Source organism: Barbus barbus, assembly GCF_936440315.1.
Source record: "Barbus barbus genome assembly, chromosome: 35".
Classification (NCBI taxonomy): domain Eukaryota; kingdom Metazoa; phylum Chordata; class Actinopteri; order Cypriniformes; family Cyprinidae; genus Barbus; species Barbus barbus.
In genome coordinates this window covers 5,531,823-5,559,635 of record NC_136763.1, presented here as the reverse complement: position 1 = coordinate 5,559,635, position 27,813 = coordinate 5,531,823, and the positions used below count along the sequence as shown (strand labels likewise).

Genomic DNA, 27,813 nt, shown 5'->3' with positions numbered 1-27,813 from the left:
CATGTCGACCCGTGTAGAGGAGGATAAGGGTACCGCCTAAAACAGACGCTTTTATTGGACACACAGTGTTGCTAGGCGCTGCAGAATGTCCGTAACAGCGGATCAGCTAACTATGAAGACTATAACATAACGAGAGAGGAATCTTCAGGGAGGTGTCGGTGCCGTATTATCCGAGATGAGGAGAGCATTGCCGCAGTGAGCAAATAATCTCATCAGCGGGCTCTGGATTTCATTCCCCTTACAGACGCTGACATTTATAAGAAGCAAGGGTGCTCGGGTTTGAAGCTGCTATGTGGTCGCTTGGTCAAAGTAGACGTCTGAAAGACCATTCATTAAAATGTTATTTCAAGGGACAGCTGCGCACTTTATAGTTTTATGACGGATTAAACAACGTGACAACCTCTCAACTACCTAGCATGGTGAGTCAAATACTGATATAGTTTCATATTGAAAAGAAAATCTTTTGTAATTCTTTTACAGCTTTTAAAGTATTTGTGGCATGCATTTTTGAAGGCAGCTTACCTCTTACTTGAAAAAGAAGTTAATGTCATTGTTAACTATATATCTATTTTTTGTTTTGCTTTTTAATGCATTGTATTAATATTTGATTATAATTAATATTAGCTATTATATGTAAACCGCGAGTCTGGCAGTCAGTCCTCAAATGATGCCGAACTGCGTCAGTACAGACTGGTATTCAGGTATGGCAAACCGTTTTAACATTTATTCATTTAATAAACGAGCTAGTGTCTGTTCTGTTTTTAAATTAAGTAATCCAGTATTTTCTGTTTTTATTTATGAATTCCAGTAGTGGGTAAAGTAGTTAATTAGTAGGCTACTTACTTTGTAGAACTCACTTATTTGCTGCTAGTCATTATCCCATAACTATTGTTATTGGTGACAAATTTACAGTATTCCATTTGTTACTTGTGACATTTCAAAACTTACTTTTAGGAATTTTAATATAAATTATATACTACATCCTGTAAAGTATCCATTTCTAATGGTCTTTATATATGGTGAAAAAAAAAAATATATATATATTTTTTTACAACAATTGAGATTTTTCCCTATGTAAATATGTACTAGTCAGAGGTCGTGTTAACTGAAAATTCTCCGTCATTGACGGAATTTTATTAGCAGTGATGGAAAAATCTGAAGGCCGTCCGTCACTTTGGCAGATTACACTGAGGGTGACTGTAATTCCTAGGCCTGTCCAGTTGGTGACGAGTACGCTCCAGTGAGGCAGCAGAGCGCGCGATCGTCTCCAGAACAAAAATAAAAGTATTTTGCTATGCCTTTGATTAGGCACAGGCGAATATTAGATCGCTGAAGTCACCTGAGATCAAGCGATTCGCTTTATTATCACGCCACATTAAAGTGCGCCAAAATGGTATTTGTTGCTTGAATTTCCTAATACAGTGGACAGAATTTGAAATCTGAGAGTGTATTTCATAGCAAAAGTAACAATGCACAAAGCTTAGCATATTGCCTACTGTGCATTCATCAAATGAAAACAGCATCGATTGGGAGTTAAGAAACGTTATTGGTTCATAAAAATAAGAATCTATTAAAATAGAGAAATGTTTTTTTTTTTTTTACCCAGCACTAACATATTTTATAGTTTTTAGTGTCCTCCGCTGTCCCTGCGGTGTTGAACATGACAAGTGACGCAGTCTCTGTTCATCTGTTCTCTTCATAAATAAATAAATGCATAAGCCTATATGCTCTTCCTTTAGGTTCATTATTAAAAATGAAAACGTGAACAAAAATGAAAGCAATTAAATGGGTTATTATAATTAAAATATGATTAATAATAGATTATGACGGAATTTTTACGACCCTGTCTGTCAAAATGACGGACAATATTAAAGTCTAATGCAACCTCTGGTACTAGTATCTAATAAATATATAGTAAATATGGATTTGTATTATTTGGATAGTCTTCTTGTATCTAGAGAAGTTATATATACTAGTATGTAAGGAACAAGTGCTAAATACTAGTTACTTCTGGGATAAGTACTAGTTTCTAATGAATACTTAGTAGTGAAATAGAAACCGATACTATAGCCATTATTGAACTAATAACTGGTAAGGAAACAGCTAGGAACACAAACAAGATTTGAGTTAGTTTAAGGAATAAATGTTAAAATTACTTGCCATATTGCAGGTGCATTCATTCAAGGAGGACCATGCAAACGGCTGAATGTCACAGATGAGTGTCCAGCGATTCACTGGTCATGGAAAACCGGACTGGATCCAACTCTGAGCAGCAGCCTGTGGGCTTCACAGTTCCTTCTGTCCCTTCAAAAAAGACTGTAATTTATGAAAATGGCCATGAACATCCCACTCACATGGACCCCACAGCTGCATCACACAGAGGGGCCAGCGATCCAACCACATACCCTCTATCAGATTACAAAGGTCTGGTCCGGCAGAGATTTATACGCAGAAATTTGTGGTTCTCTGAGTCAGAGGATCAAGAATTGGAGATTTCAGAAAGCGATGCCAGCAGCAGTCCTGTTAAAAGTGCACATATTGCTGCCCAGAGGAGCTTTAACGTGGAGAGTCAGGTGGGACAGGGGGAAAGTGTAAAAGAGAACTTCACCAAAGAGCCAGAGACGCTGAGTGGCGCTGAGGAAAAACATGATATTGAACCATCTGAAACATCCAAGAGAGTGGGGAAAGCTGGGAGTGATGAGAACGAGGAAGAGGCCGAAATGAAGGCTGTATCCACCTCTCCAGGTGGACGCTTTCTTAAGTTTGATATTGAGCTTGGCAGAGGGTCCTTCAAAACGGTCTATAAGGGCCTGGACACTGAAACGTGGGTGGAGGTGGCCTGGTGTGAACTTCAGGTAAGGAAGATGCAGTTACAACATATTCCCAATTTGTAACCACTGGAGTTTCAAATCTTGCAATAACTCCTATTGGCCTTCTATCACTCTATCACTTTTTTTCCATAAAGGCTTTGTCTGTTGTTGGTCTTTCCAAATTTGTTGATATGTTATTTAATATCATTATCATTGATACTGCAAAAAATCAGATAACCAACAGATCTACTTAATTTGTTGGGCATAATGACTAGATTTGTAGAATATCAGTTATCTAGAAGTTAAAACTGTAAATGTAAACTGGAAGTAAAGATTAGGTTTCTGTGTAGTTTGTCATTAGCAAAAAAGTCTGTATTTTTCTGATTGATCCTGTTGCCATTCAAAACGCCTGCTCCTTGTACAAGTTTGCCGGGTCATCTGATATGGCCTCTTCCTTTCATCAGCACTATTGATTGTAAAATGGAGAGATTGAATCACCATGACCACATCTATATCAGATTTCCTATGTTTCCGTGTTGTAGTCTAGAATCATTTAAGGTTCTGCTGAGTTCAAAAGAGAATGCTAAGTGTTCAAATTTTTGTTATTACTTTCTGGAATATTGAGAGAGCCCGATTATGATAAAAGTGATGCATCGTAATACATCCTGTAAACAGCTTTGTGCTGTTTCTAGCTTGTGGTAAATATAGTTAATATATTTCAGAGCTCACTCAAAAATCGTTGAAGTAGACATTTACAGTAGGGTGTGGACACAAGCAAACTCTGTAGAGAAGCAGTGCACATCCCTGGAGTATCAGTCCCCTCTGCATAGAGGTCATGTGATAAAGGTGGTCATGTGCTCTTACCTGCTGAAATGATGCAATAGTAAAATGCTATCAAGCAGTTTCTCTGTTATATTGTCCTAAACTCGAAACAAGACAGTCATGTTTTACCAGATCAATCTGTCTTAGAAACATTACATAAACAATAACATTTACCCTTTATTATGAACATACACAACATATTTTTACTGTATACAGTCAACAGAAAGATTGATTAAAAAATACCTCGTAAATTACTAAGAAGAAGCGTATTTTCATTTTGGGAATAGAGGATTATTTCTGCGTTCACTGTCCATGGAAGAATGACTAGGCAGTTATGATCTCTGGAGTTCTGATGTTATACATGAGGAGGGTCTGGTTTTTGTTTCTGTGTGTGAGCAGTGTTATAAAAAGGGGCTCCCAGTAAATATTTGTGAGATTTTTGCTTTGTCTCTCTGAATAAATTCCATTCTATATTTGAGAGAGTGTTACTGTCTGTATTGCAGCCATTGTATGGGGCATGCTGTCGGTTTTGGATAGGATTTATCCTGCTTTGTGAGTCTTAAAAATCACATGGAGGGAATTAGCAGCATATATTGTAACTGCTGAGCATAGCGGTTTTAACAAGCCAAAAATTGCTGAGGCCCCCAAATCTGCTAGGAGGGAGAAGAGAGAGAAAGGAAGAGACAGAGGAACAGGTCAGATGAGGTGAAGATGGCTGTGTACTAAGGAACATGGCTTCCCTGACATCAAGCAGTAGCATTCTTGAAACAATATAAAAGATATTCCTAATGGACCATTTTATGTACAGCTGAATGCCCAACCTGACTTGTCCCTCATTTCTGACAAGGATGCATCAGCAGCAGAATGTGAGTCTGTGAGTCTTCATTATCTCAGGAAAAAAATGTCAGAGCGACACCTTGGCCATAGAAACCACCTAGGACTTAACTTTGCAAGTCGCTCTTATAGAAACCACCTAGGAATCTGGTAGCATGTTTGGTCTGAAGTGCTTAGAATAAATTGAGAATGGGGGAGGTCGAATGAAAAATATGTCTGTGTATGTGTGTCTCTGAGTTCATGAGAGGTATTAGATGGCGCAGTGTGGGGTGAGTCTCAGAGGTTTTATGGGGTTGCACATCGCCTGATTGTGAGGGACAGAGATGTTACAGATACTCCTTGTCAGCGTTTAGTAAATTTAGCAGCAGGATGAGGGCAGATGCAAAGGTATTGATTTGGTCAGCTTCTTGACCATAGCTACACACCAGCATGTGAACCATCAGTGACTCTGTAACTGTAGCATTTTCAAGCCTAGCACAATTGCTATTACACATTAGGTTTAGCCCTACTACAAGTATCTCTCTAGTTACGATTTGTATACTGATTAAAGAGACTTCAGTTTTATGTTGATTCAGTTCTGTTCAGTTTATCAGACAAACCTCAATATAGAATGTTAGGGTGGATTTTTTTTTATTTTGCCGTTTATTTTAATTATATTTTCTGCTTTGTACTGCATATCAAAGGGTTCATTATGTTAATCACACATCCCTCTCTTTGAGGGGTATGCATATTTGGCCTTTCATGTTGCATCAATATGCTTTCATAACTGTAGTTTAGTTATTGTTTTTTTAATCACTTATCTGCCTTTGATCTTCTTGACTTTCTTAGTCATATCATGTTCAGAGATATTGTCCTCACCCCCACAACCACACAAACACAAAAATACAATAAAACAGATATATTGTCTATCCTTAGAAAGCTATTACAGTGAATGTGCACTTTAAATCAATAAAGATTGACCCAAATGTCTTTGAATGCATGTCTTCCAGTGGTCAAGAGTTATATTATAGAACTATCTTTTTCCTGTAATGAGGATAATTGAGTTTTCCCAACAGTGTGGCAGTTTGGTAAATTCAGTTCAGTACATATCTCTTACATATCTTGTTACCATGTTTGTTTATCAATCCATCTCTCTTTCCACCTGTCTTTCTGTCTCTCACTTTTCTCCTGGCATGTGCCTGGAACCTCAAAAACCAATGCTGACCACTTTCCATCTCAGGATCGTAAGCTGTCCAAAGCAGAACGTCAGAGGTTTAAAGAGGAAGCAGAAATGCTAAAAGGTCTTCAGCATCCAAACATTGTGCGCTTCTATGACTTTTGGGAATCTCATCTTAAGGGGAAGAAGTGCATTGTTTTAGTCACTGAACTGATGACGTCTGGAACACTGAAAACGTGAGTCAAATAAAACAAAGACATGTAACAACTGATGCCATCACACCAGGGTTAGCATCTTAGTTGGTTTGAATTGCTAGCTGTGGGACTCCAAGGAATGTAATCTGCCCTGTTACAACTTGCATTACTTTGCAGAAAACCCAATTTTGTCTATATAAAAATATGAAATTTGTGAGGACAATGATCTCAAACTCTGTTTCTGTTATTGTGTAGATATCTGAAGCGATTCAAGGTGATGAAACCAAAAGTTTTACGAAGCTGGTGCAGACAGATCTTAAAAGGTCTTCACTTTCTCCATACGAGGACCCCTCCCATCATCCATCGGGACCTGAAGTGTGACAACATCTTCATCACTGGTCCTACAGGCTCCGTCAAGATTGGAGATCTTGGCCTGGCCACTCTAAAAAGAGCTTCCTTTGCCAAAAGTGTAATCGGTAATAGTCAGGGTTGTCTCATTTGACTGGGCTTTGAGATTTATCAGATTAGGCTACACTGAATACAACATTTAAATAGCCTGTTTAGATGATGTAGAATGTAGCTCACATCCATGTAGCTATTGATTTTTTTCCCTTCTTTGTTTCTTCCTATTTTAGGCACTCCAGAGTTTATGGCCCCTGAGATGTATGAGGAGCACTATGATGAAGCAGTAGATGTGTATGCATTTGGGATGTGTATGCTAGAAATGGCTACCTCTGAGTATCCGTACTCAGAGTGCCAAAATGCAGCACAAATCTATCGCAAAGTTACTAGTGTAAGTTTGAGCCAAGTGCTCCTCACCGACCATCATTCATTTTTTTTAGAATGGAATATTACTTGAGTAAAAAACAAACAAAAAAACAGAAATTCAGAAATTGTCTCATTCAGGCAGAAGGCAGAATGTACTTTACATATGATTTACGTAGATAATATTTCTGCTCATTGGTAGATCTATGTCATGTTTTGTAATTGTCAGCCAGATAAAAAGTAAAATTTTTAATTATTTTTTTTGCTGTAAAATGTCCTTTCGCAAGGGGTTTCAATGAAAATGTATGTGTGTGTGTTGGGTTCCTTTTTAATTCACTGCACAGGGTGTGAAACCAGCCAGTTTCAGTAAGGTGACCGGACCTGAAATAAAAGAAATCATTGGAGAGTGTATCTGCCATCGCTGGGAGGAAAGGTGAGTCCATCAGCTGAATAGTCTCCTGTCGCATAACCATAAAGTTCAAAAAGCCTATGCTCCTGTCAGATGTAGCATGTCAGACAACCTTTTCTTGGAAGGCTGCAGCTTTATTTATCTAATATGCTTTACAGTCATTTGTTTTTGCAGTAATTTGAACTTTGCTAACGACATCTATTCTGATTGTATACTGCTTGCATTGATCATCAATCAGTCAAATAACTTACCATTATTACCAACTTACCATTTGCTACAGCAAACATCTTTTGCACATCTTGTCTTGTCCATTTGAATGCTTTACATATGGGTTGCTATAGCACCATCAGATTTTTCAGGTCTTTACAAACCAAATTTCATCTTCCTCTTCTGAAAGGTTCTCTATAAAGGACTTACTAAATCATGCATTCTTTGCGGAGGACACTGGAGTGAGAGTAGAGCTGGCAGAAGAGGATGACGGCACGAAGTCTTTCATTGCTCTAAGGCTTTGGGTTGAAGACCAGAAGAAACTTAAAGGGAAGTATAAAGACAGTGGTGCTATCGAGTTTGCCTTTGACCTGGACACAGAAGTCCCGGAAACAGTTGCCCAGGAAATGGTAAACAAACATGATTTTAAGATTTTAAGACATAGAATATTTATTCATAAGGAATTCAGAAAGTAATAGTCACTATTTAAGAATTGTTCAATGATCTATTCTGGCAGGTGGACTCTGGCTTCTTTTTAGAGATTGATGTGAAGATTGTGGGTAAGTCTATCCGTGACCGTGTGTCTCTAATAAAGTGGAGAAGACAGCGGAGCGCCTCAGCCCATAATGGAAAGACAGAAGAGAGAAGCACGAAGACTCAGGCACAAAATCTACTTCAGGTGCCCTCCACAGGGCCACCAGTGGGTGGACCACCCAGTCATCCATCTGAAACAGAGGAGCTACAGACTGAAGCAGTCAGCCTGATTTGCAGTGTCCCAACAAGTGCTACTACAGTTACACGTGAGAGACATCTACAGATATATGTATAGTTCACACTATGGTGGTTCACACTACTTAATTCTTCAAAGATATCCACACAAAAGATGGAAAGACCAGTACAATATTGTGTTTCTTTTTTTAAAGTATGTTTTAAATCAGTCATTATATGAATGGGTCTGAGATTAATAACGATGTCCACAGAACCTATAAAGTAAAAAGTGAAAAAGTGAAGTGACATACGGCCAAGTATGGTGACCCATACTCGGAATTCGTGCTCTGCATTTAACCCATCCAAAGTGCACACACACAGCAGTGAACATACACACGGAGCAGTGGGCAGCCATTTATGCTGTGGCGCCCGGGGAGCAGTTGGGGGTTCGGTGCCTAAGATGTTTTAATATCCAAAGAACCAAGAGATTTATTTCACTTGATTATATTATGTTAATTATTTAGTTTAATTCTTTTGTATAAATTACTTAATGCAGGTATGAAAAAATGTCCTTTGCTTCAACAACTTGAAAATGTACTTTGTGTTGTTTGTCCCAACTAATGCAGCAGACAGCAGTGCAGGCTCAACAATGGTAACAGGCGCTTCGGGCAACCAAGACACCTCTCAGCAATCCCTATCTGAGTCCATTTCCACTGCCCAAAGGGTCTTAAGCCCTCCTGCACAGCTTCTGGCTCAGTTGCCAGAAGGTGCCCAACAGCCATCTACTTCACACCTGCCTCTGGGGACTCAAAAACCACCTGCTCTACAAATGCCCCAAGGTGTCCCACAACAAACCATTGGTCAGTTACTCCATGGGACCCAGCAACAACCTAGTCCTCAGCAACCCCAGGGAGCCCAACAACAGCCTAGTGCTCCCATGCACCAGGCTGCACAAGCACAGGCCCATGGTTTGGTGCCACAAGCACCCCAGCAACAACCCACTGTTCAGCTGCACCAGCAATATCAGTTGTCAACTCATCAGCTACATCAAGGGGCTTTTCAGCAATCTTCTGTACACCTGCATCAGAGCGCCTACCAGCAATCACCTGTAAGTTTGTATTTAAATTCACCATATCATTGCAGTCAAGCTTTACTTTGTTGGAAAACTCCAAGACCACCATCATTATTCCTATTATTTTCTTCCCTTAGAAGTGTTTTTTTTAATGCTATGATGACTGTCTAAATAAAAAAAAAAAATTTTTTCCCCTCAAACTCTGGCTGAATGAGCAGCGATATGGCAGTATTCCTGGTGACTCCCAAAATCCTCTGCTATTCTCCGATAACTTGATGGGGACCAGGCGTAGCAGCACCTCATTTCTTGACACATTACAGAGGAGGACTGACCTTCAAAATTTGTTAGAACAGCTGCATCATCAGGCTTATAGCTGTCACAAACCTGAAGCAAGCTCTAAGGATGAAATGGATCAGTTGTTGTCAACAAGTGCCTTCATAGGTTCTTCATCATTCACAAATGATGATCAGGCACCAAATAATGTTTCTGAAGACACCGGAACTGAATATAGTTCAGAGCAGGTGAAAATGAATTCTCAGGCCCAGCCAATGTCATTCAGTAGGAGGAACTCTGATGTCCACTCACATTACTGCGAGGCTTGTATGGCAATGTTACTGGCTGTAAGGTCAGGGGGTCAAAGGTCTCTCGGTCATGCCTCTTCACCTTCTTCCTCCTCCATCCACCAAAACATGCCACCACTTTCCTCATTAAAACCATCATTCTCACCTGATCTAGCTCATCCAGACTCCAGCTCACCGATTTATAGTCTCCATATATATCTACGCTGCCTCCAAAGCAACTCTCTGTTACTAAGAACATACATATAAGTTCAATACCAGTTCAAGTCACCCCACCTTCTCCAGTCCATAAAAGCCATTCTCCTTCACCGATTCCTGTGACAGCTCTACCTAACAACATGTCATCACTAAGCCATACCACTGTGTTTACCCCTGTCTATGTATCTATGTCTTCACCGGTTCACACATCTTCCAGGCACATGTCCATATCTTCACCAGTCGATCCACCCTCCCCACTCAGGTCGTCCTCTCCAGTTTCTCCTATCACTGGACCACATTCTCCTAGTTTGAGGGACAGCTCAGATTTGTCTCACCTCCATCGCTGTCTACATCATATCATCAATCGGCGAACCAGTTCCCCAGTCCTGATTGACAGGGCACAAGCTGAAGATGGCTACAGTGATGCTAGTGTTAGGTTCCTTGAACCTCAGGTCCAAAGCGTAGGTTCTTTGTACGTACCTCTATCAACTGGGTCTTTTTCTGTGCAGGACAGTGAAGTTGGATCAGGTCTTGTGGTAGGTGAAAAAAAAAAACGTAGTAGCTATGATCCCAGCAAGGAAGTCTAGAACAAACATTCACTTTTGGCTCACCTATACTTTCCAAGCTTCTTCTTTACCTTCTTCCATATGTATTTAGGTATTGCTTCCAAATTCCAATCCCTTCTAGTTGTATTCCTATATAGCATTTAAGAGGAAAATTGTACTTTGTTTTTGGAACTAAACTGAATGTATTTCCTCTAATCACTGCTATTTCTCAAAAGAAAAAGAGAAAGAAATGGGACTGTCTTCAGGGGACTATTATGTCCTTTTGAAGGACACGGTCTCTTAGCAGACTGCTAGAAGATTGCACAGCAAGCTGACTGAACAATAAATGACTGCTGCAGGAACACTGCAAATTATCGCTGTCATCCTGTATGTAGTCTATTTTAGAGCAACATCCCCTGCGTGTAGAGCAAATCACTGCTCTGATGTTTGATATCTCACATTTTCTTTTTTTGTTCTCTGTCAGTAGGCGATAATTTACCTGCCACATCAAACCATGTGCTGCTAGACTTGCTATTCTCCTAATATCTTGAAGAACTGCTTTTGGCTGTGAAATGCTTAATTGCAAATGTGCCTGTATTAAGATTTGTGTTTGTGCATGTGTTTTTCAGCCTTCCGCACAGTTGGTTCCATCTAAGACTGTCTCTGCTCCAGCTACCCCTGTACCACATGCTCGTCCACAGAGCATTCCTGCCTCTGCCTTCTTGGCACAACAAAACCAGACAACTGTACCATTAGCACAGGAGGTAAGGCTGCTACAAGTTTGGCCTCCCTTAAATGAGGACGGATGCATTCCTGTGTCTTAGCAAAGTGATCGTTAAATAGTTTGATTTAGTCTTTGTTCTTCCTTGTGTTTGTATTTCTCTCAGTTTCATCTCTATTTCCATCCTGAAGCTTTCCCGCCTCAGGTAGACTCAATCTGTATAAACATCACAGTCTTTTTTAAAAAATGTTCTGGAAATTTTGGGATTTCAGTTTCAGTTATGCCATAATTTTTTTATCAGTTTCCCGAAAGTCCACTAAACAAGGAATAAGTTCCAGTTTATCACTGAATTTGACAAAGATGTGATCGGCAGCATAATCCGTGGGAGCTGTGGAAGTATTCTTGAAACTAGTTTTAATTTTAAAATCATTCTTTTTCTTTTTTGTCTCTTTGTCTTTTCCAGACTTTATCAACATTTCAGCCCCTAGTGCAGCCATCTTCAGATCCTCAGTCCATTCCACAGCATCTATTACAGTCGGCATCTTCAATGCTCAGCACCTCTAGCCTTCCTTCACAACCACAGCTATATGTTCAGACACCCCTTCTCCAGCCTCTACAAATTGCTACACAGGTCAGTTCCTGAAACCTGTAACTAGGCCTATGTGTGCAACAGCTTTTCTCAGATACCAGAACAAATACATTCTTTAGGCAAGTTTGAAATTTGTTTGAAATTTGAAAAACATTAGATGGCAGAAGATTGTCTTAATTCTACATGCAACAATATAGCTTTCTAGCTTACCTCTGGCTGTTTACATTTTTATCTTGCTCTTTATTCTTTAGTTTCCTTCGACATATCCTCTTTTGCCAGAAGGGGCCACATCTGCAGGGACAGAGTCAATACCTTTTTCCTCAGTCTCTTACTCTTCACCCTACCCCACCAATGCTCCTCCTGTGTCTTCCCCCTATTACTCAGCAAGCCCTATCACTGCTCCTCTTCCCCTACTACCAATGCAGAATGTACCCTGCATGCTAGGAGCAGGAACACCTGTGTCCACCCCTCTGAATGTTCCTAACCCTATACCTCTCCTGGCTATGGCCCTGTCCCCACCCATGCTTCCTCCAGAGGAACATCTGCAGCAGATGTACTCCCCATTTCCACCACCAGAAGGTGCCCTTTTCCGATCTCAACCCCAACCAACACAGCCCTCCCTTCCCGTCCCTAATCCAGCCTCCCTCCTTCAGCAAGACCCATCTATTCCTGAACCTTTTACAGAGGTAAATGATGTGGTTTCTTTCTTGCTTAATGCAAGGATTGCTTTTCGTGTGGTGAATGTGTATCATAATAATTTCTATGATTACACAAGTGTTAAAGAGCAGTATTTCCTTTGAGAGGGACAGCAAAATGGCAGTACATTAATCAGGATTGGTGCAGTAGTGCCTTGTATAGCAATCAATGAGACAGGATAATTAGTATTATTCCGTGAGCCTTACAAATGAGGTCATGGCTTCTGTCGCAGTGAAACACAACAACATTTTTTTTTTCATCAGGAGTACCCTCGCCATGAGGAAATGCAGATCCTTGCCCCAGCTCAGACCATTGCGTCGCAGATCCAGTCTCCTCCACAGGACAGGCAGTTAGAGCCAAAGTTTACCACTGCCCAAGCCCCACCTGAGACCATGGAGCCTCCTCTGCAGCCTGCTGGCATACAGACAGGATATGCTGTTGCTGAGAGTACTGGCAAGAAAATGGCAGACACTGCTTCAATGCCTCTTCCTCCTGCATCAGAGCCCAGCCCATTTCAGCCGAGCACTGAGGCAACAGTAGGCATAAAGCCTCCTTTATATGACTATAATATGTATTCTTAAAACAAAGTACCACATTGATCACTGAAATAATAATATTTTCCTTACAGGCACCTGTATCTATTCCATTCCATAGTTATATATGTGACAGGTAGGTAGATGTTATTATTCCCTGAAAAATTTATGGAAATATGAATGCAAACATCATGTGATTCTTTATTTACAATGGGTGTATTTGACCTACTTATAGTGGCAGATACAACCCAATGCATTAAAACAATGTAAATCCTCTCAAATTGTCTCCTAGCATGTTTTTTCTTCAGGTTATTCTGTCTTGTTTGTTTAGCCTAAACCAAGATGCAGGTTCTGGGAAAGAAATGAGTGACAGCTATGAGGGACCCACTGGTGGAGGAAAGGGTGATGGCAAACCCAGAAAGCACCACCGAAAATCTACTCGTACGCGCTCACGCCAGGAAAAAATTAACAAGCCAAAGCTAAGCATGTTAAATGTGAGGATAAAACATTTCTTCTTTTTAAATGTAACTATTTTTTGCCGTTACCTCCTAACATGATGTTGTACTTCCAGGTTAGTAAAACAGGTGACAAGATGGTGGAATGCCAGCTGGAGACACATAATCATAAAATGGTGACTTTCAAATTTGACCTAGATGGAGATGCACCTGAAGAAATAGCCACTTATATGGTGAGATTAAAGATTCTGCGCTGACATTTAGAACATTACAAAACAATATTGTGCTGCTTAAGATTTGAAATTGAAATGTAAATTTGTATAGTCTACCATCAGTTTAGTAATTCAGCTGAAAAAAAGCTGTTTAATCCTATTACCCTTGTGCATACAGTTTCTTTTCTGTGCAGCTTTGTAGATTTTGTTTCTTTCATTTGTGTATCAGGTGGAAAATGGTTTCATTCTACCAATAGAAAAGGAAATTTTTATAGATCAACTTAAAGACATTGTTGACAAGGCAGAGGACATTCTAGGCGAGGACATGGATGGAGAGAAGACATCAGAACTTGGGACAAGTCATTTGCAAGGACAAACTCCTAGGGATAAAGTGGGAGAGGTAATACAGGAAGTCAGAATCTGACATCCCAAATTTGTAATGTGTGGGTGAAAATTCTAATAGATACTAACAGCCTCCTGATAATCTCTAGGAAATAAAAGGACAGCAACCTGGGGGCCCCCAGCCTGTTTATCAGCAAAATGGTAATCTTTTTTGTCCACCTGTAAATTTAAAATGCATGCTCCCCAAATGTTTGCTGAAGAATTAATGTATCAGTGTTTAAACAGTTGGCATGGGTTCTTGTCCTTTGTTCAGTTCTGCACACAGGTAAGAGGTGGTTCATCATCTGCCCTGTGGAAGAGGCTTCTGCTGCCATTCAGGATGCATCCTCAGATGGAGGTCCATCTACACAATCTCCATCCACGACAACAGTAACTGATGGGACAGCTCAGCCTAGTGAGAGTGCATCAGCCCAGCCACCAGAACCCAGCACAGGATCTGCCTCTGCATCAATGGGTAATGTCGGATTACGATATTACTTGGTGTGCATAATACAGATACAGAAATATTGGAACAATGAATAAACTGCTTGTTGGGTATTGTATCACAATTGTATCGGCATGTCCCCTACTCCTAACAAAAAGAGTAAAATGGATGTCTCCTAGTCTGTTTTAGAATATGTTTTGTTATATTTTACATTTACATTTAGTCATTTAGCAGATGCTTTTATCCAAAACAACTTACAAATGAGGACAACAGAGGCAATCAAAACCAACAAAAGAGGAATAATATGTAAGCGCTGTGACAAGTCTCAGTTAGTCTAACACACAGTATGTACAAGTAGTAAAGGAACATCTGCAGCAGATGTACTCCCCATTTCCACCACCAGAAGGTGGTGGAACTGTATGTACAAGTAGTAAAGGCTTATTTTATAATAAATACAAAGAAAACAATTAGATAGAATAGAAAAAGAATAGAGAACGCTAGTGTTAGAGGGTCATATTTTATAATGAATACAAAGAAAACAAGTAGATAGAATAGAATAACAATAGAGAACGCTACTGTTAGAAGGTCATTTTTAATTAAAAGAAAACAGGTAGTTAGAATACAAATAGAATAGAGAGTGTTAGTGTTAGAGGTTCGAGTTTAGATTGAAGATATGTGTTTTTAGCCACTTCTTAAAGATGGCTAAGGACTCATCTGCTCAGATTGAGTTGGGCAGGTCATTCCACCAGCAAGGTACAGTTAAGGTAAAAGTCAGTGAAAGTGATTTTGTGCCTCATTGGGATGACTAAAATGTGCTGTTTACTTGCAGAACGCAAGCTTCTGGTGGGCACATAAGCCTGAAGTTGTTAATTTAGGTAAAGGGTGCAGAGCCAGTGGTTGTTTTGTTGGCAAACATCAATGTGCTAAATTATAATGCGAGCAGCTATTGGTAGCCAGTGCAAATTGATGAAAAGAGGCGTGACATGCTCTCTTTGCAGCTCATTAAAGACTTATCTTGCAGCTGCATTCTGGATTAGTTGTAGAGATCGATAGAACTGGCTGGAAGACCTCCCGAGAGAGCACTGCAATAGTCCAGTCTGGACAGATTGAACAAGAAGTTGTGTAGCATATTCCGAAAGAAAAGGCCTTCCTAATGTCGAGTAAGGTTGAGTTGAAGGTGATGGTTCTTCATCGTGCCAGAAATGTCTGTTAGACATGCTGAGATGCGAGCCGTTATCATTGCATCATCAGGATGGAATGAGAGGGAGAGTTGAGCGTCATTTGCATGGCAGTGATATAAAAAGCCATGTTTCTGAATGACAGAACCTAGTGATGCTCATGTAGACAAAGAAGAGAAGTGGTCCAAGAACTGAGCCCCGAGGCACCCCAGTAGCTAGATGTTGTGACTTGGATTCCTGAACCCTCCAAGATACCTTGAAGGACCTATCTGAAAGGTAAGACTCGAACCACTGGAGTGCAGTTCCTAAGATTTTCTGTTTTGTTTGTTTGCTTTCATTCCACAGATTCAGAAGCCTGTGCCACAGCACCTCCATCTGGAGGAAGTGATCCTTATGGGGTTTGGAGCCCCCTTTCTATGACCACTACTGATCCTCTGTCTTTGGCTGCTCTTTCCCAAGCTCCCCCTGCCCCACAAGCTGCTGCTCTGCCAGTGCAGCCTGCTTCCCATTTAGAGGAGGGGCCACATTTGGGCTCCGCCCAGGTCAGTGTGCAACAATCCCAGCCATGCATGGATCCTCAAAGCTCTCTTTTTGTGGATGAGACCCAGAGTGGCAGATTAGGCTCAGTATCCCCCATGCACACTGCTCAGCAGATGGCTGAAATTGTATGTGCTGTCTCCATGGTGGAGGACGTGCCCTGCTGTCCCTTGGTCATGCCGCTGTCCCTTGAAGTGAGCAGTGGGGCTCAGAGGTCATCCTCTGTGATGCCGCCACCATCACAAGAGAGTACGTCTGCTCGTGAGCAACTTCACTCCATTACGTCGAGTCGAGTGGAACGTACACAGCAGCCTGTAGTGCTGCAGCAGCCTTTGTCAACTGTGAGTGGAAATAAGCCACCTTCCTTGCCTCAAAGCCCCGCTCCTTCACAGCACCACTTTGTCCCTAGTGAATCAGATGGAGAGGCACGTACCAGAGGAGGGTTTGTAGACAGCACTATTAAGACTCTGGATGAGAAACTGAGGAATTTACTGTATCAAGAGTATGCTCCCATGTACCCATCGGGAAGTGCTGCTGAAACTCCAGGATCTGGGACAGAGTATATCCAGTCTCCACCAGGACCAGAGAGTGCAGTGGGAGGGTCAGGAACCAGCACACCTAGTCTTATGGGAGAGGGACGATTCAGAGCAGGAGAGCAGTTGGTAAGTTTATACTATGTCATTTTGTCACATTTTTTTAAATAGATAAAATCTGTTTATTAAAGGGTTAGTTCACCCAAAAATTGAAATGATTTAATTAATTACTCACCCTGATGTCGTTCCAAACCCGTAAGACCTCTGTTCATCGTCGGAAAAAAAATTATTTAGATATTTTTGTTTGAATCTGAGAGCTCTCAGACCCTCCATAGACAGCAATACAACTGAAATGTTCCCATGTCCAGAAACGTAGCAAGGAGATTGGTAAAATAATCCATGTAACATCAGGGGTTCAACCATAATTTTATGAAGCCACGACAGTACATGACGCAAGCGCGTGGTGGCGCAAGCGCTGATCCAGATCCAGCGTGATGACGTTGAACACATGGATCTAGATCTAGATAATTTCTACCGGGAGGCGGGATGGGTTGGGGTGGGTTCTGGATTTGTACGGCTGCTTTTTGTTTTGTACTGCTGTTCCACAGAGTGAAGTTCAATAAACAGTTGATAACAAAAAAAGATATTTTGAATTTAGATAGGATTGTGATTGATGAATCTCCACCTAAAAACATTTGGTTTTTGTCTTTTAGCCACAGATTCCAGAGCGTGTGGACAGTTTAAGTGCTCTCAGCGACTCTGCGGTTGGAGGTATGGTCTTATTTTTTTTCATGACAGATGCTCTTCAAGAAACATCTATCATTTATAAATAAGAAAATTAAAGCCATCTTTCTCAACAGTTACTGTGTCAAGGAGACATGTTATGCCACACTCTACCTCTTGCTCTGGATCTAGAAGTCGGTATAAGGTACAACATGCTTCTAATTTCTGCAGGGAAATACGGGTTAATAAATAGTTAATTCCCAGTTTAATAATCTGGGAGCCCACTTCGTGTTAGTACCAAATTGAATTTTTATGATGAATTAATGGTTGTCTGTTAATGTAATATGTAAAACAATTCTTATAATATTAGTATTTTGTATTTTTGTTTTGATTTCAATTCTCTGGATTAGATGGTGCCTAGCTCCACTGACATACTGTTAGGTCAAGGTCGGAAGCAGCGTAGCCTGAGCAGCACAGCATCTCCAGCACACCCTGGGGGCTTTTTGGGAGAATGTGCAATGTATGAAGAGCCGACTGTGTCAGCTACTACTGTTGGCAGGTTCTCAGTGGTCAGCACAGAAGATGAGGTCACACGCAGGAAGCACAGCAGCAGATATTCTGCCCCACCTGACTTTTATCTGGATGCCCCACCTCCTCTGACCAAACGAGGCTCGCTGCCAAAGGCACAGACCTCAGTCTCAGCGGATGTCACCGTTCACAACCGTTTCATGTCCTCTGACTCCGGGGCTGAGAGCAGCCCTGCCAAAATGGCCCCCACAACGCCATCCCGTCATGGTAGGTCTGAAAGGAGAGGAAGTGACCTCATGAAAAGGGCAGTGGCTTTTCTGAGGCGCTCCGGCCGCAGTAGTAGTGTGCAAAGCTCTGATTCGCCAAGCAGAAAGGGAGGGGTTTACGGATCCTGTGTCAGCAGTGACAATGATTCAGAGATGGAGGACTCAGATATAAAGAGGGAGCTTCAAAGACTAAGAGAAAAGTGAGTTTGTCATGTCTGTGTGTGTTTTTGATGCAGAGAGGAAATATAAATTCAATGAAAAGTAATCAGAGCAATAAATACAAATTCTTAGGTTCTCGCCAATGCTTGTTTCATCTTTACACAGGCATATGAAGGAGACAACTGAATTGGAGGCCCACCACCGTGAAGAGATTGAGTTTCTCTACATTAGATTAGGGAAACCACCTCCTCCAGGTCTTTACATCCCGCCCACTGCACCCCCTACTGGACGCAAGCGCAGGACCAGCAGACACAAACTAAAAGCTGGCAAATTGCTCAGTCCTCTTGTACAACAGCTGAGAAATGTTGCCTCTAAAACTAGTGACAGCAGCAAACCTAATGATTTAACAAAATCAGGTTAGTTGTAGAGTTACAATATCACATTCATCTATGAGTAAGACAACTAAAAGGTTCTTAGCATTTGGAATCTACCCAAGAGCATCTCGGCATGTAGTTTTTCTCTTTCAGCAGAGGCTGCCCCAAGCTTGAATGGGTCTCCTGCCAGGGCTTCCAACTTGTCCGATGGCAAGGCTTATACTGGGACTGGGACTCTACCTTGTTCTGTGTCTGTTCCGGTTCAGACCCAACAGCCCTGCTCTCTCAAAGCATCTCTCTCCTCCGACAACATCTACTCTGGTCTACAGGGAGAAGGACCTGGGCCACGCAGCCAGCTTGGCCAAGGTGACTTTTATTCTGATTTCCTAGCATGTACTTTAAGAGAAAATTCCTTAAGTCAGTAAAATAAATAATGTGGCTTCATAGCAGACTTTGAAACATTGATTTGAGACGATTATCCAGTCAATATCAATTGATCACCCACCTGCATAGAAATATATTGGATGAAATTGGCATTAAAATGAAAAACTTTTAGACATGCACATGTAAAGTTTCCTATAAAAAACATTTTCTGTAAGTCTTTTATATATATAATTCCCAAATGTAGGAATGAATAAAATCAATGGGACTATTACATGGATACTTTGACATTAATAAGCTGAATAACATTTTTGGATTCAGGAATAATGATTTTTTTTTACGAATGCATTCATCATAATGTTATTTTTCTGTGTGTACCCTTCTGTTCTGGTTGCTTGAGTTAGTGGATCTCACTCTTTCTCTCACCTCTATACTTCTGTCCACAGGCTGGCCTCCTTCTCCCCAGGCGTCTGCGCAGGTCACCTATAAATCCAGTAGTAAACCACGCGCTAGATTCCTCAGTGGGCCTGTTTCTCTGTCCATCTGTTTGTATCTCTCTCCTTTCCGCCATTCTCCATGTCATATGTTGGGAGCCCCTGTTATCTTTCTCCTACTCTCTTCTTCTCTTTAATCAATTATTAATCTTTTTGCTTATCAGTATTCAAGGGTTACTCCACCCCAGAATGAACATTTTGTCATTAATCACTTACCCCCATGTCGTTCCAAACCCCTAAAGCTTCAGTTGTCTTCGGAGCAGGATATTTTGGATGAAAACCAGGAGGCTTGTGACTGTCCCATTGACTGCCAAACAATTACCACTGTCAAGGCCCAGAAAAGTATAAAAAACATAGTCAGAATAGTCCATCTGCCATCAGTGGTTCAACCGTAATGTTATGAAGCTACGAGAATACCTTTTGGACTGTCACAAGACTCCTGGTTTTCATCTAAAATATCTTAAATTGTGTTCCGAAGACAAACAAAGCTTTTACGGGTTTGGAACGACATGGGGTAAGTGATTAATGACAAAATTTTTATTTTGGGGTGGAGTAACCCTTTCATGCTTCATCTTTGATCACCCTGTGTTTCCTTCCAATGTTTTTGATTTTTATATCCTCTGTTTATCCCTACCAAATTTAATTTTGTTTTATTCAGTTGTCTATTTTTGATGGCAATGTTATTATGCTTCTAGATACTTTCGCTAGTTGAGCTTCACTGTATTAATCACACTTAAATCATCCTCACTTAATTTCAGTGTTTTAACATTTTGACTTGTAATCACTTACCTCTAATGCACGTTTTTTTTTTTTTTTTTGCAGTTGTAACTTTAAAAAGTTAAATGACATGTTCCACCTCTTTGTGTGACTCTTTGTGCAGTGATTTTCTACAGAAAACTCATTTTAAATTTTCTTTTTGTAGGGTCAACACTTAAACGCCTGTGTCTGGGTAAAGAACGTGGCAGCAGTAACTATTGTCTTTTCTTAATTTCTAAACGTTAGACTTTAAATATTCAATTTGCCTAAGCTGAAACCTTGACACTGTTGCTCCAGCTGTAAACTGTGATGTTAAAAACAACATTTTACTCTGTGGACATAGTATTGTAACCAACATAATAGCATTAGGCCTAAAGCATATTCAATAAGCAAGTTTAACACAAATGCTTCTAACTACACAAGTTCAATTTCTTGAAGAGTTACAATTCGAAATATGTTAGCTCACAGATTATAACTTACCCCAAGTTCTCTAAAAGGGCCAATATAGCTCTCTATCACCTCCTTGAGTATTTGTTACTATACAGTTGAACACACACTTGCTATGCATCGCCCAAGCATTTGCATCTGGATACGTGTCTTGCTTTTGATCCTGTTGACATATTACATTTAATTTTAGAGCAGTATTAACAGTCCAGTTATAGTTTAATAAGTTACTTAACATAGTCACGGACTCTGTGAATTGTATTTCATGTTTTGTGACATTCCAACATCTCAAATTGACTTTTTTTCAATAGGATCTGGAACACCGTCAGCTGCCTCTAATCAGTCCCCAATGCCTCCTGGATCCACTCCCCCTCCTCACCAGCCAATTGGTCTCGCCCAAGCACAGACAAACAACAGCAACAACAAGACCGATGCTTTCACACAGCAGCTTCATAGGCTGGTGGATAACTGGGCAGAAGGGGTGAGGGCTCCTTCATGCTCACGCTCCCTCAGTCTAAGACCACAGCAATTGACCAGATCCAGGATATGGAGTGCTATAGAGGTGACGTTATTAAAAATACTTCCTTATCAAATATTTAAAGGGTATGTTCACCTAAAACTTTACATTTCAAAATCCTTTATTCATAATATTCCAAAAGTATTCAAAATTACTATTAAATGGAATCATGCAGATTTTGAACAACATCAAGATGGGTACATTAAATAATGACGTTTCACTATTCCTTTAAATTCTTATGATTTTATGTCTCCTTTATACTCATGCTAAAAGTTTAATGTGAAACAACATAGGCATTCTCTAATGCTAATGTCTTTTTTTTAGGCTCCAATATCAATAGAGAGATTGAATGCTTCCCAGCTGTCTCTTTCATGGCCGCAGATTGATTTCCATGCCTCTGTGATGCCGATTGACACTTCACAAGTACTCCAGCGCAGTTTTATGGTGCCTGGTTACCCTTACGGAAAGATGCTGACCGCCCCACCCTTAGACATGGACCACTGGCCAGCAATGACTGCCACTCATAACCAAGAAGTCTTTGCTTTTACTGCTGTGCACTCCCCCTCTTGGACAGCACCTTCTTCCCCCAGCGAGGTTCCTAGTTCTAGAAATAGGATCATGTAGCTTCACAATCACTGTACTTACATTTCTTACTCTGTTGCCAAAAATACTTCTGAGCTTCTTTAGAGTGCTAGTTAGGCCTAGCAGTGTGCAATTCTATCTGTTTCAGTTGTTAGCATGTAGTTGCTTACAATGTAGTAATTCCACATGAACATGTAAATACTCAGGCCAACAACGTAGGCATATCATCTGTAGTGTACATTCAGTATTATTGTACATATTCATGTAGCCTATGTAGCATAACTGAATTTTAGCATAGGCATATGTACAGAATGTATATTTTTCATCAAAATCTATTTAGCTTGCTAGTGTTTGTGCAGAATCAACTTCCTTCTCATCTTGAGCTGTACACATATGTAAATGCTATAAGGTGTAGATGTGTATAGACACTGTTTATAATTCTGTAAATATAAGCATATGTGCATAAACTGGACATGTAAATGAAAGACTAAGGTTTAGGTCAATCAGTCTTTTGGGTTGAATAGTATCACATCACAGTTAGCTGAAAACACTGGAGTTTGGAGCAATGATCACGATCATGACATCACTGTGAATTTTTCACCACGTCCTGCAGCGTTCGCTAATTTCGCAACGCACTAGTCAAAAACATATTATCGCATGCTAGAAAAATAACAACCAAGACCTGCACTGAGAAAAGAGATACATTTCACTATACATTTCAGGTGAACAAGCCTACTAGAGTGCCTTGAACTGCAACTGAGGACTGTGCTACGTACATTACCAGCCAGTGTACCAAGGGTAATGGTGACTGCTATTCATTTTGTGTCACCAAGCATAATATTAACTAAATTCATGTTTTCCCCACATGCGGTTTATGATGTCCTTTATGGACATTTATAAAATGCAATTCAACACAGCCATTTGTCATTTTGTTTTGAAGGTATGCGCATTGATTTTGTTATTTTCTGCATCATCTGATACAGTAAAAAATCACATTGACCTAGAGCAAAAAGGAGAGCAAGATTTATTTTCAAAACTGTAATAACTGTCAAGTTGTTTTTCTGAATCTAAAAACTAATTTTACAATTAATGAGCTGAAAGATATCTACTGCTGCAGTCATGTTTGCAGTTACAGCACAGTCTCATAGCACAATGTCATCATTTAGATCCCACTGTTTCTCATTAATAATCCTAATAATGGAGTTTCCTGGTGGAGCGCCAATGATTTCGTAGTGTTGACACAGACTTGTTGAAAATAAAGTAATTACTAGTACTCAAACATCTGTAGATGTTCTCTAAATTATAGTTCTGGCGAGGTATATGTTATTAAAATAAAAAACAAAAATGTGGAATGTAACAGGATGAAGTAGACAAAATCTCCTCATGCTAACTTTTAATAAACTTTTTTCTGTATGTTTTTAATATATTTTGCAGTAGACATTAGTGATATTAGATCTAACCTTGCGCTAAACAGAGGTGTAAACAAGTCATTTTTTTTTTTGTCATTGTAAATGGTTTTGTAAAGAGTCTTTACGACTCTTATGATACAGCAAATCTTATTTTAATTTATTATCTATTATTTTTGTATTTCACCAATGCAGCAGTTTACAAATGATTAACCATATATTGAAATATATATATATATTTTTCTGGTGAAGCGGCATTAAGTTAATAAGACTGCACTATGACAGTGCTTGCATTATGACATTGCTAAGCTTGTTTACTTTCTGTATGGCTATGTAGACTGAAATATGAGGTAGCCCATCTCAAACCTGAGCCATTTTACTTGATGTTTGTCTTCAGAAAAAGTTCACTACACTGTTACAATCTTCAAAAGAAATGCATTTTGTTACACATTTTCAGAAATGTCTACCTTGTATAAACAAATAAATAATAGGCAATATGACGTTGATGTAATGATTCATATCATGAGAAAACTTATTGCAGAACTTTTCCATACCACTATTTTGAACGATTAAAGGTACAATCAGGATTTGCAGTAGGCTAACTGGTCATTTCTTGCGCACAATGTTTCCCACGCTAGGAATTTTTCACTACTTTCAAGTGATGGCATTAAGAGTTTCATTAGTGTTTTACCGCAGAGTGAACATGCCTGAATATTTTTTTGTTGTTGTTTTTTTAGCTCTTGCAGCCCTTAACCAAGTTGTAATCACTGGTGTATATCTGTTAACGTGTAACGTTAAAGTTGAAGACACGTCCAGTGAATCGCGGTGACTGTGTTTGTTATGTGGTAGTAAATAGACAGAAAGACAAATATTGTAAGGCCTGTAACATTATCGCATCAAAATAATGTTTAATGCTGCAGTCCGTAACTTTTGATCCAAAATCAATTGAGAAAGTACATAACCAGCCAGTGTTCAAAACTATCACCTTACTTTAGCCCGATTCACAACGGTTAGCTTATAATAATGTGTTCTATTCTGAGTGGTACGGGTAGGTTTTCGTGGGAAATTCGAGCATGGCACTGCCTCATTACGTCACATCTGTAAACATGAAGAAGTTGTCCCGGCTAGTAGGCTATCGCACGTGAGGATCCTGCAGGTGACGGATCATTTATAGCCTTTTCTCACAGCAGCTGGAATAATTAATGTATCATTTTGATGGTGGATTGTGATCCAGAAAGGATTATGTGCTTATGAAACACATGTGAATGAAATTAAATTATATTCCAGTTTTAAATGTGCTTCTGATTACAGATAGCCTGGGATTACACAAGATTTGTATTTTAAAGAAAACCAGTTGGAAGGGAGCACAGTTTGCTTTTTGGGTTAAAATAATTTCTTAACATGAAATTTGAATGGTATAAATATTAGACTGTACAGAAATTGAAATCTACACTACACACTATACTCATAGTCACTGTTGGGGAAAGTTACTTTTAAAAGTAATGCATTACAATATTGCGTTACTCCCGAAAAAAGTAACTAATTACATTACTTAGTTACTTTTTATGGAAAGTAATGTGTTATGTTACTTTTGCGTTACATTCGTTTTACTTTTTAAATATGAGCAGGGCTTGCTTGTATGTTTTTAATATAAAAAGTTCTATTTATAGCAAATGTAAAAGCGATAATGAATTCATAAGTGTAATGAATAAACCTCAGTCTGAAGGAAGAGTAAATTCACATCTGTACAGTAGAACGCAGGAGAAGAAGCTTCAACACTCTTCAGCAATAAAAAAAACAATGAAGCACAATTGTTATCAAAGGTCAGCAGTAAAGACATTGGTTAATAAAATGGGATTAGATACATTTGTTTTGTTTAACATATTTAATTATTGCAGGTTCGCGTCATATTTTGTGTCATTTCACTGTTTTAATTCATTTTGATTAATACTAAATCAGTTTTTTTGCGAGTGAGATGAATTAATGCACATTCACAATAGAACTAACATCATGTTCACACAGCGCACACGTCTCTGTACTTCCGATTTCTCCCAACATGGGGACAGGAGACTTGTCAGTCAATAAATGGGAAAACAAAGTAACTGGCGTTACTTTTTTGAAAAAGTAACTCAGATATTTTGTCGTAAATTAAAAAGTAATGCGTTACTTTACTAGTTACTTGAAAAAGTAATCCGATTACATAACTTACGTTACTTGTAATGTGTTACCCCCAACACTGCTCATAGTCACTCAATACTGATGTTGTTAACATTGTAGGAGCCATTTTTTTGTATTGTAGAGATCTTGTTGTCCACTGTGTGGCGCTAAAGTATAGTTTAATTACATTAACCTGTGTATGGAGCCAGGTGGCCTTGGTAATGGGGGAAGCACATGGGTTTTGACCGTTCTAAAGGGTAACTTGCAAGAATGTGGATTATGCAGTATGTGGATATGTGCTGTGTTTACAATAACTTGTACATGTGTACAAGATTTAGGCTTTGCTTATTCACTAGCACAAAATAAAGACGTTCTGCTTGGATCAACGTCAGTATGCATGGACTCTTGTTTTTGCACGCGTTAAATACGTGCTCACTCCTGTTATCAGCGACAATGGCTTAATGGAAAGCTGTTACAAACATTAATAATTTGAGAACAAAGTATAACAATGATAATACTTTGCACAGTTAGATGTGATATGAGCTAACTGATCTTTAAATTAAATCACTATATTGTTAGCACGGTTTATATAATGCTTTTTCCTCAGTTGGCCTGCACAAACGTGGCAGACTTGTTATTTACTTGTTCAGATGACAATATGTGGTGACAATTCTTATTTGGGTCATATATTCCAAGGCATAGGCTAGAATCTGTGATTGCGAAGTACTGTAAATATCCACACCAGTGCAGTGACTGACAACTACACATTCACCTCAAAACATTAGATTCATCCGCGCTGGAGCCGTGCCAGAACACTGGATCACAACCCCACGCACGGAAGATAATTCCGCAAGAAACTGCAATTCCAGGTTTTCAAACAGAGATGGCGACAAAGAGGCAAAAGTTACGGACTGCAGCTATAACATTTTGATGACGATTTCCATAAAGAGATTAAAAAAAAAAAAAAAAAAGTTTAGGCCTATAAAAAATGGAAAACATGATTTTGTGTGAAAGTCAGATAATTTTGCATTAATATTTACATTTTGTGCAATATGACTTTAAATGTGTTTAAAGTTTTGATTCATATTCATTATTTTTAAAAATGCATTATTCATTTTTTTATTTACGCTTATTATTTTTCGATCAGTGACCATTGTTTGCTATTCTGAAAACGTTTCTTTCATTTTTAAATCTTGTGCAACATTTTTACTTGCATTTTTAAATTTTGTTTTTTCCGCTTGTTGTTTTTTATTGTTTTTATCCGTGACTGCAATAGGCTACTTTAGGCAGGAATCATCCCATAAGTTTGGACAAAAACTTTTTTGCTCACTAAACCGATTTTTTATGAGAAGGATTTCGACCAAATCAACGTTAAATGAGGTAAGTATCAGCCTGAGATTCACCATAGCAAGTCTGAATAATTAGATATTCCTCTTTCCAATAAAGTGTTAGTTCCCCTAAAATTGATCATTCTGTCATTAATTACTCACCCTCATGTCGTTCCAAACCCCTAAGACTTTAGTTCATCTTTGGAACACAAATTAAGATATTTGATGATATCTGAGAGCTCTTTGACCCTGCATAGACAGCAATGCAACTACAATTCCCAGACCCAGAAACGTAAACAGTAAACAGATGTCACTCACGTGACATCAGTGGCTCAACTTTAATTTTGCAAAGCTACAAGAATACTTTTTGTGTGCAAAGAAAACAAAAAAAATATTTATTCACTGTTGTAGGCTATGTCCCAAGAATTAACACTGCGACGGCCACATGTGAACGTCATATTTTATTAACAGATCTCATGTCAAAACACGACATATCACACACTGACACGGCACTCGTGTGTTCCTCGTATATACCAAATGAGGGAGAGCCTGTTCTTAAAGAGCCCAATTTAAAGTGCAACACATTGTACACAAAAATACACAAATCACATTGTATTTCTGAACAGATCATTTGTCACAATGATCTACATTCACCAATTCTTCTCCCCGAGTTAACTCATTCGCCATTTCGGAGAGTTCCACGGCGCTTTCCCCAGAAAGTAATCAATGTAATCAGCGTTGTTTATTTTCAGCATGCGCGCACTTTCTCCTGAGCGTAAACAACCTGCAATTTGCGCAATTGTACCATTTTTGTAACACTTACTTGCAAATCGACCTTTCTTGAACACATGTCCGTCCACAGAATCAGCTGGCATCTCTTACCTTTGAAAAATTATCTATTTGAAGCCGTTTCTAGTAGCATTATTATTATTATTATTTTAAAGTTGACTACTTATTAGATATGATTAAAATTTGTTATCCATTTCTTTTGTATTCAGTTGTTTTACATGTTTGTATGGTCTGATTTCTACCATAGAAGGGCATTTTGAAGTGGGCAGTGTCTGTGCCTTACCTTTGATAACCAGTAGGCTACTGGCTTTAGTTGTCTGTTTTCCCATTT

The 27,813-nt window shown here is 39.4% G+C and overlaps 1 protein-coding gene across 3 annotated transcripts; it reads left to right on the top strand.

The window, feature by feature from the left end:
- The first annotated feature begins 136 nt into the window (after positions 1-136).
- Positions 137-23,700, top strand: LOC306855371 (serine/threonine-protein kinase WNK2-like). Of its 3 annotated transcripts, none has more exons than XM_079394031.1 (30): positions 137-419; positions 2,171-2,855; positions 5,686-5,858; positions 6,072-6,292; positions 6,452-6,609; positions 6,926-7,014; positions 7,388-7,607; positions 7,715-7,997; positions 8,532-9,013; positions 10,928-11,062; positions 11,186-11,224; positions 11,483-11,650; positions 11,860-12,294; positions 12,568-12,840; positions 12,933-12,973; positions 13,169-13,331; positions 13,409-13,525; positions 13,734-13,904; positions 13,996-14,047; positions 14,160-14,360; positions 15,854-16,707; positions 17,292-17,349; positions 17,439-17,506; positions 17,712-18,295; positions 18,420-18,670; positions 18,785-18,994; positions 19,456-19,554; positions 20,426-20,470; positions 21,015-21,265; positions 21,545-23,700. In XM_079394031.1, the coding sequence occupies exons 2-30, from the start codon at positions 2,241-2,243 to the stop codon at positions 21,842-21,844; spliced, it is 6,756 nt and encodes a 2,251-aa protein (XP_079250157.1). In that variant the 5' UTR covers positions 137-419; positions 2,171-2,240; the 3' UTR covers positions 21,845-23,700. The 3 variants fall into 3 exon arrangements, with proteins under 3 accessions (XP_079250157.1, XP_079250158.1, XP_079250156.1); XM_079394032.1 differs by having other exon boundaries at positions 18,782-18,994; positions 19,456-19,506; XM_079394030.1 differs by having other exon boundaries at positions 18,782-18,994.
- Positions 23,701-27,813: the final 4,113 nt, after the last annotated feature.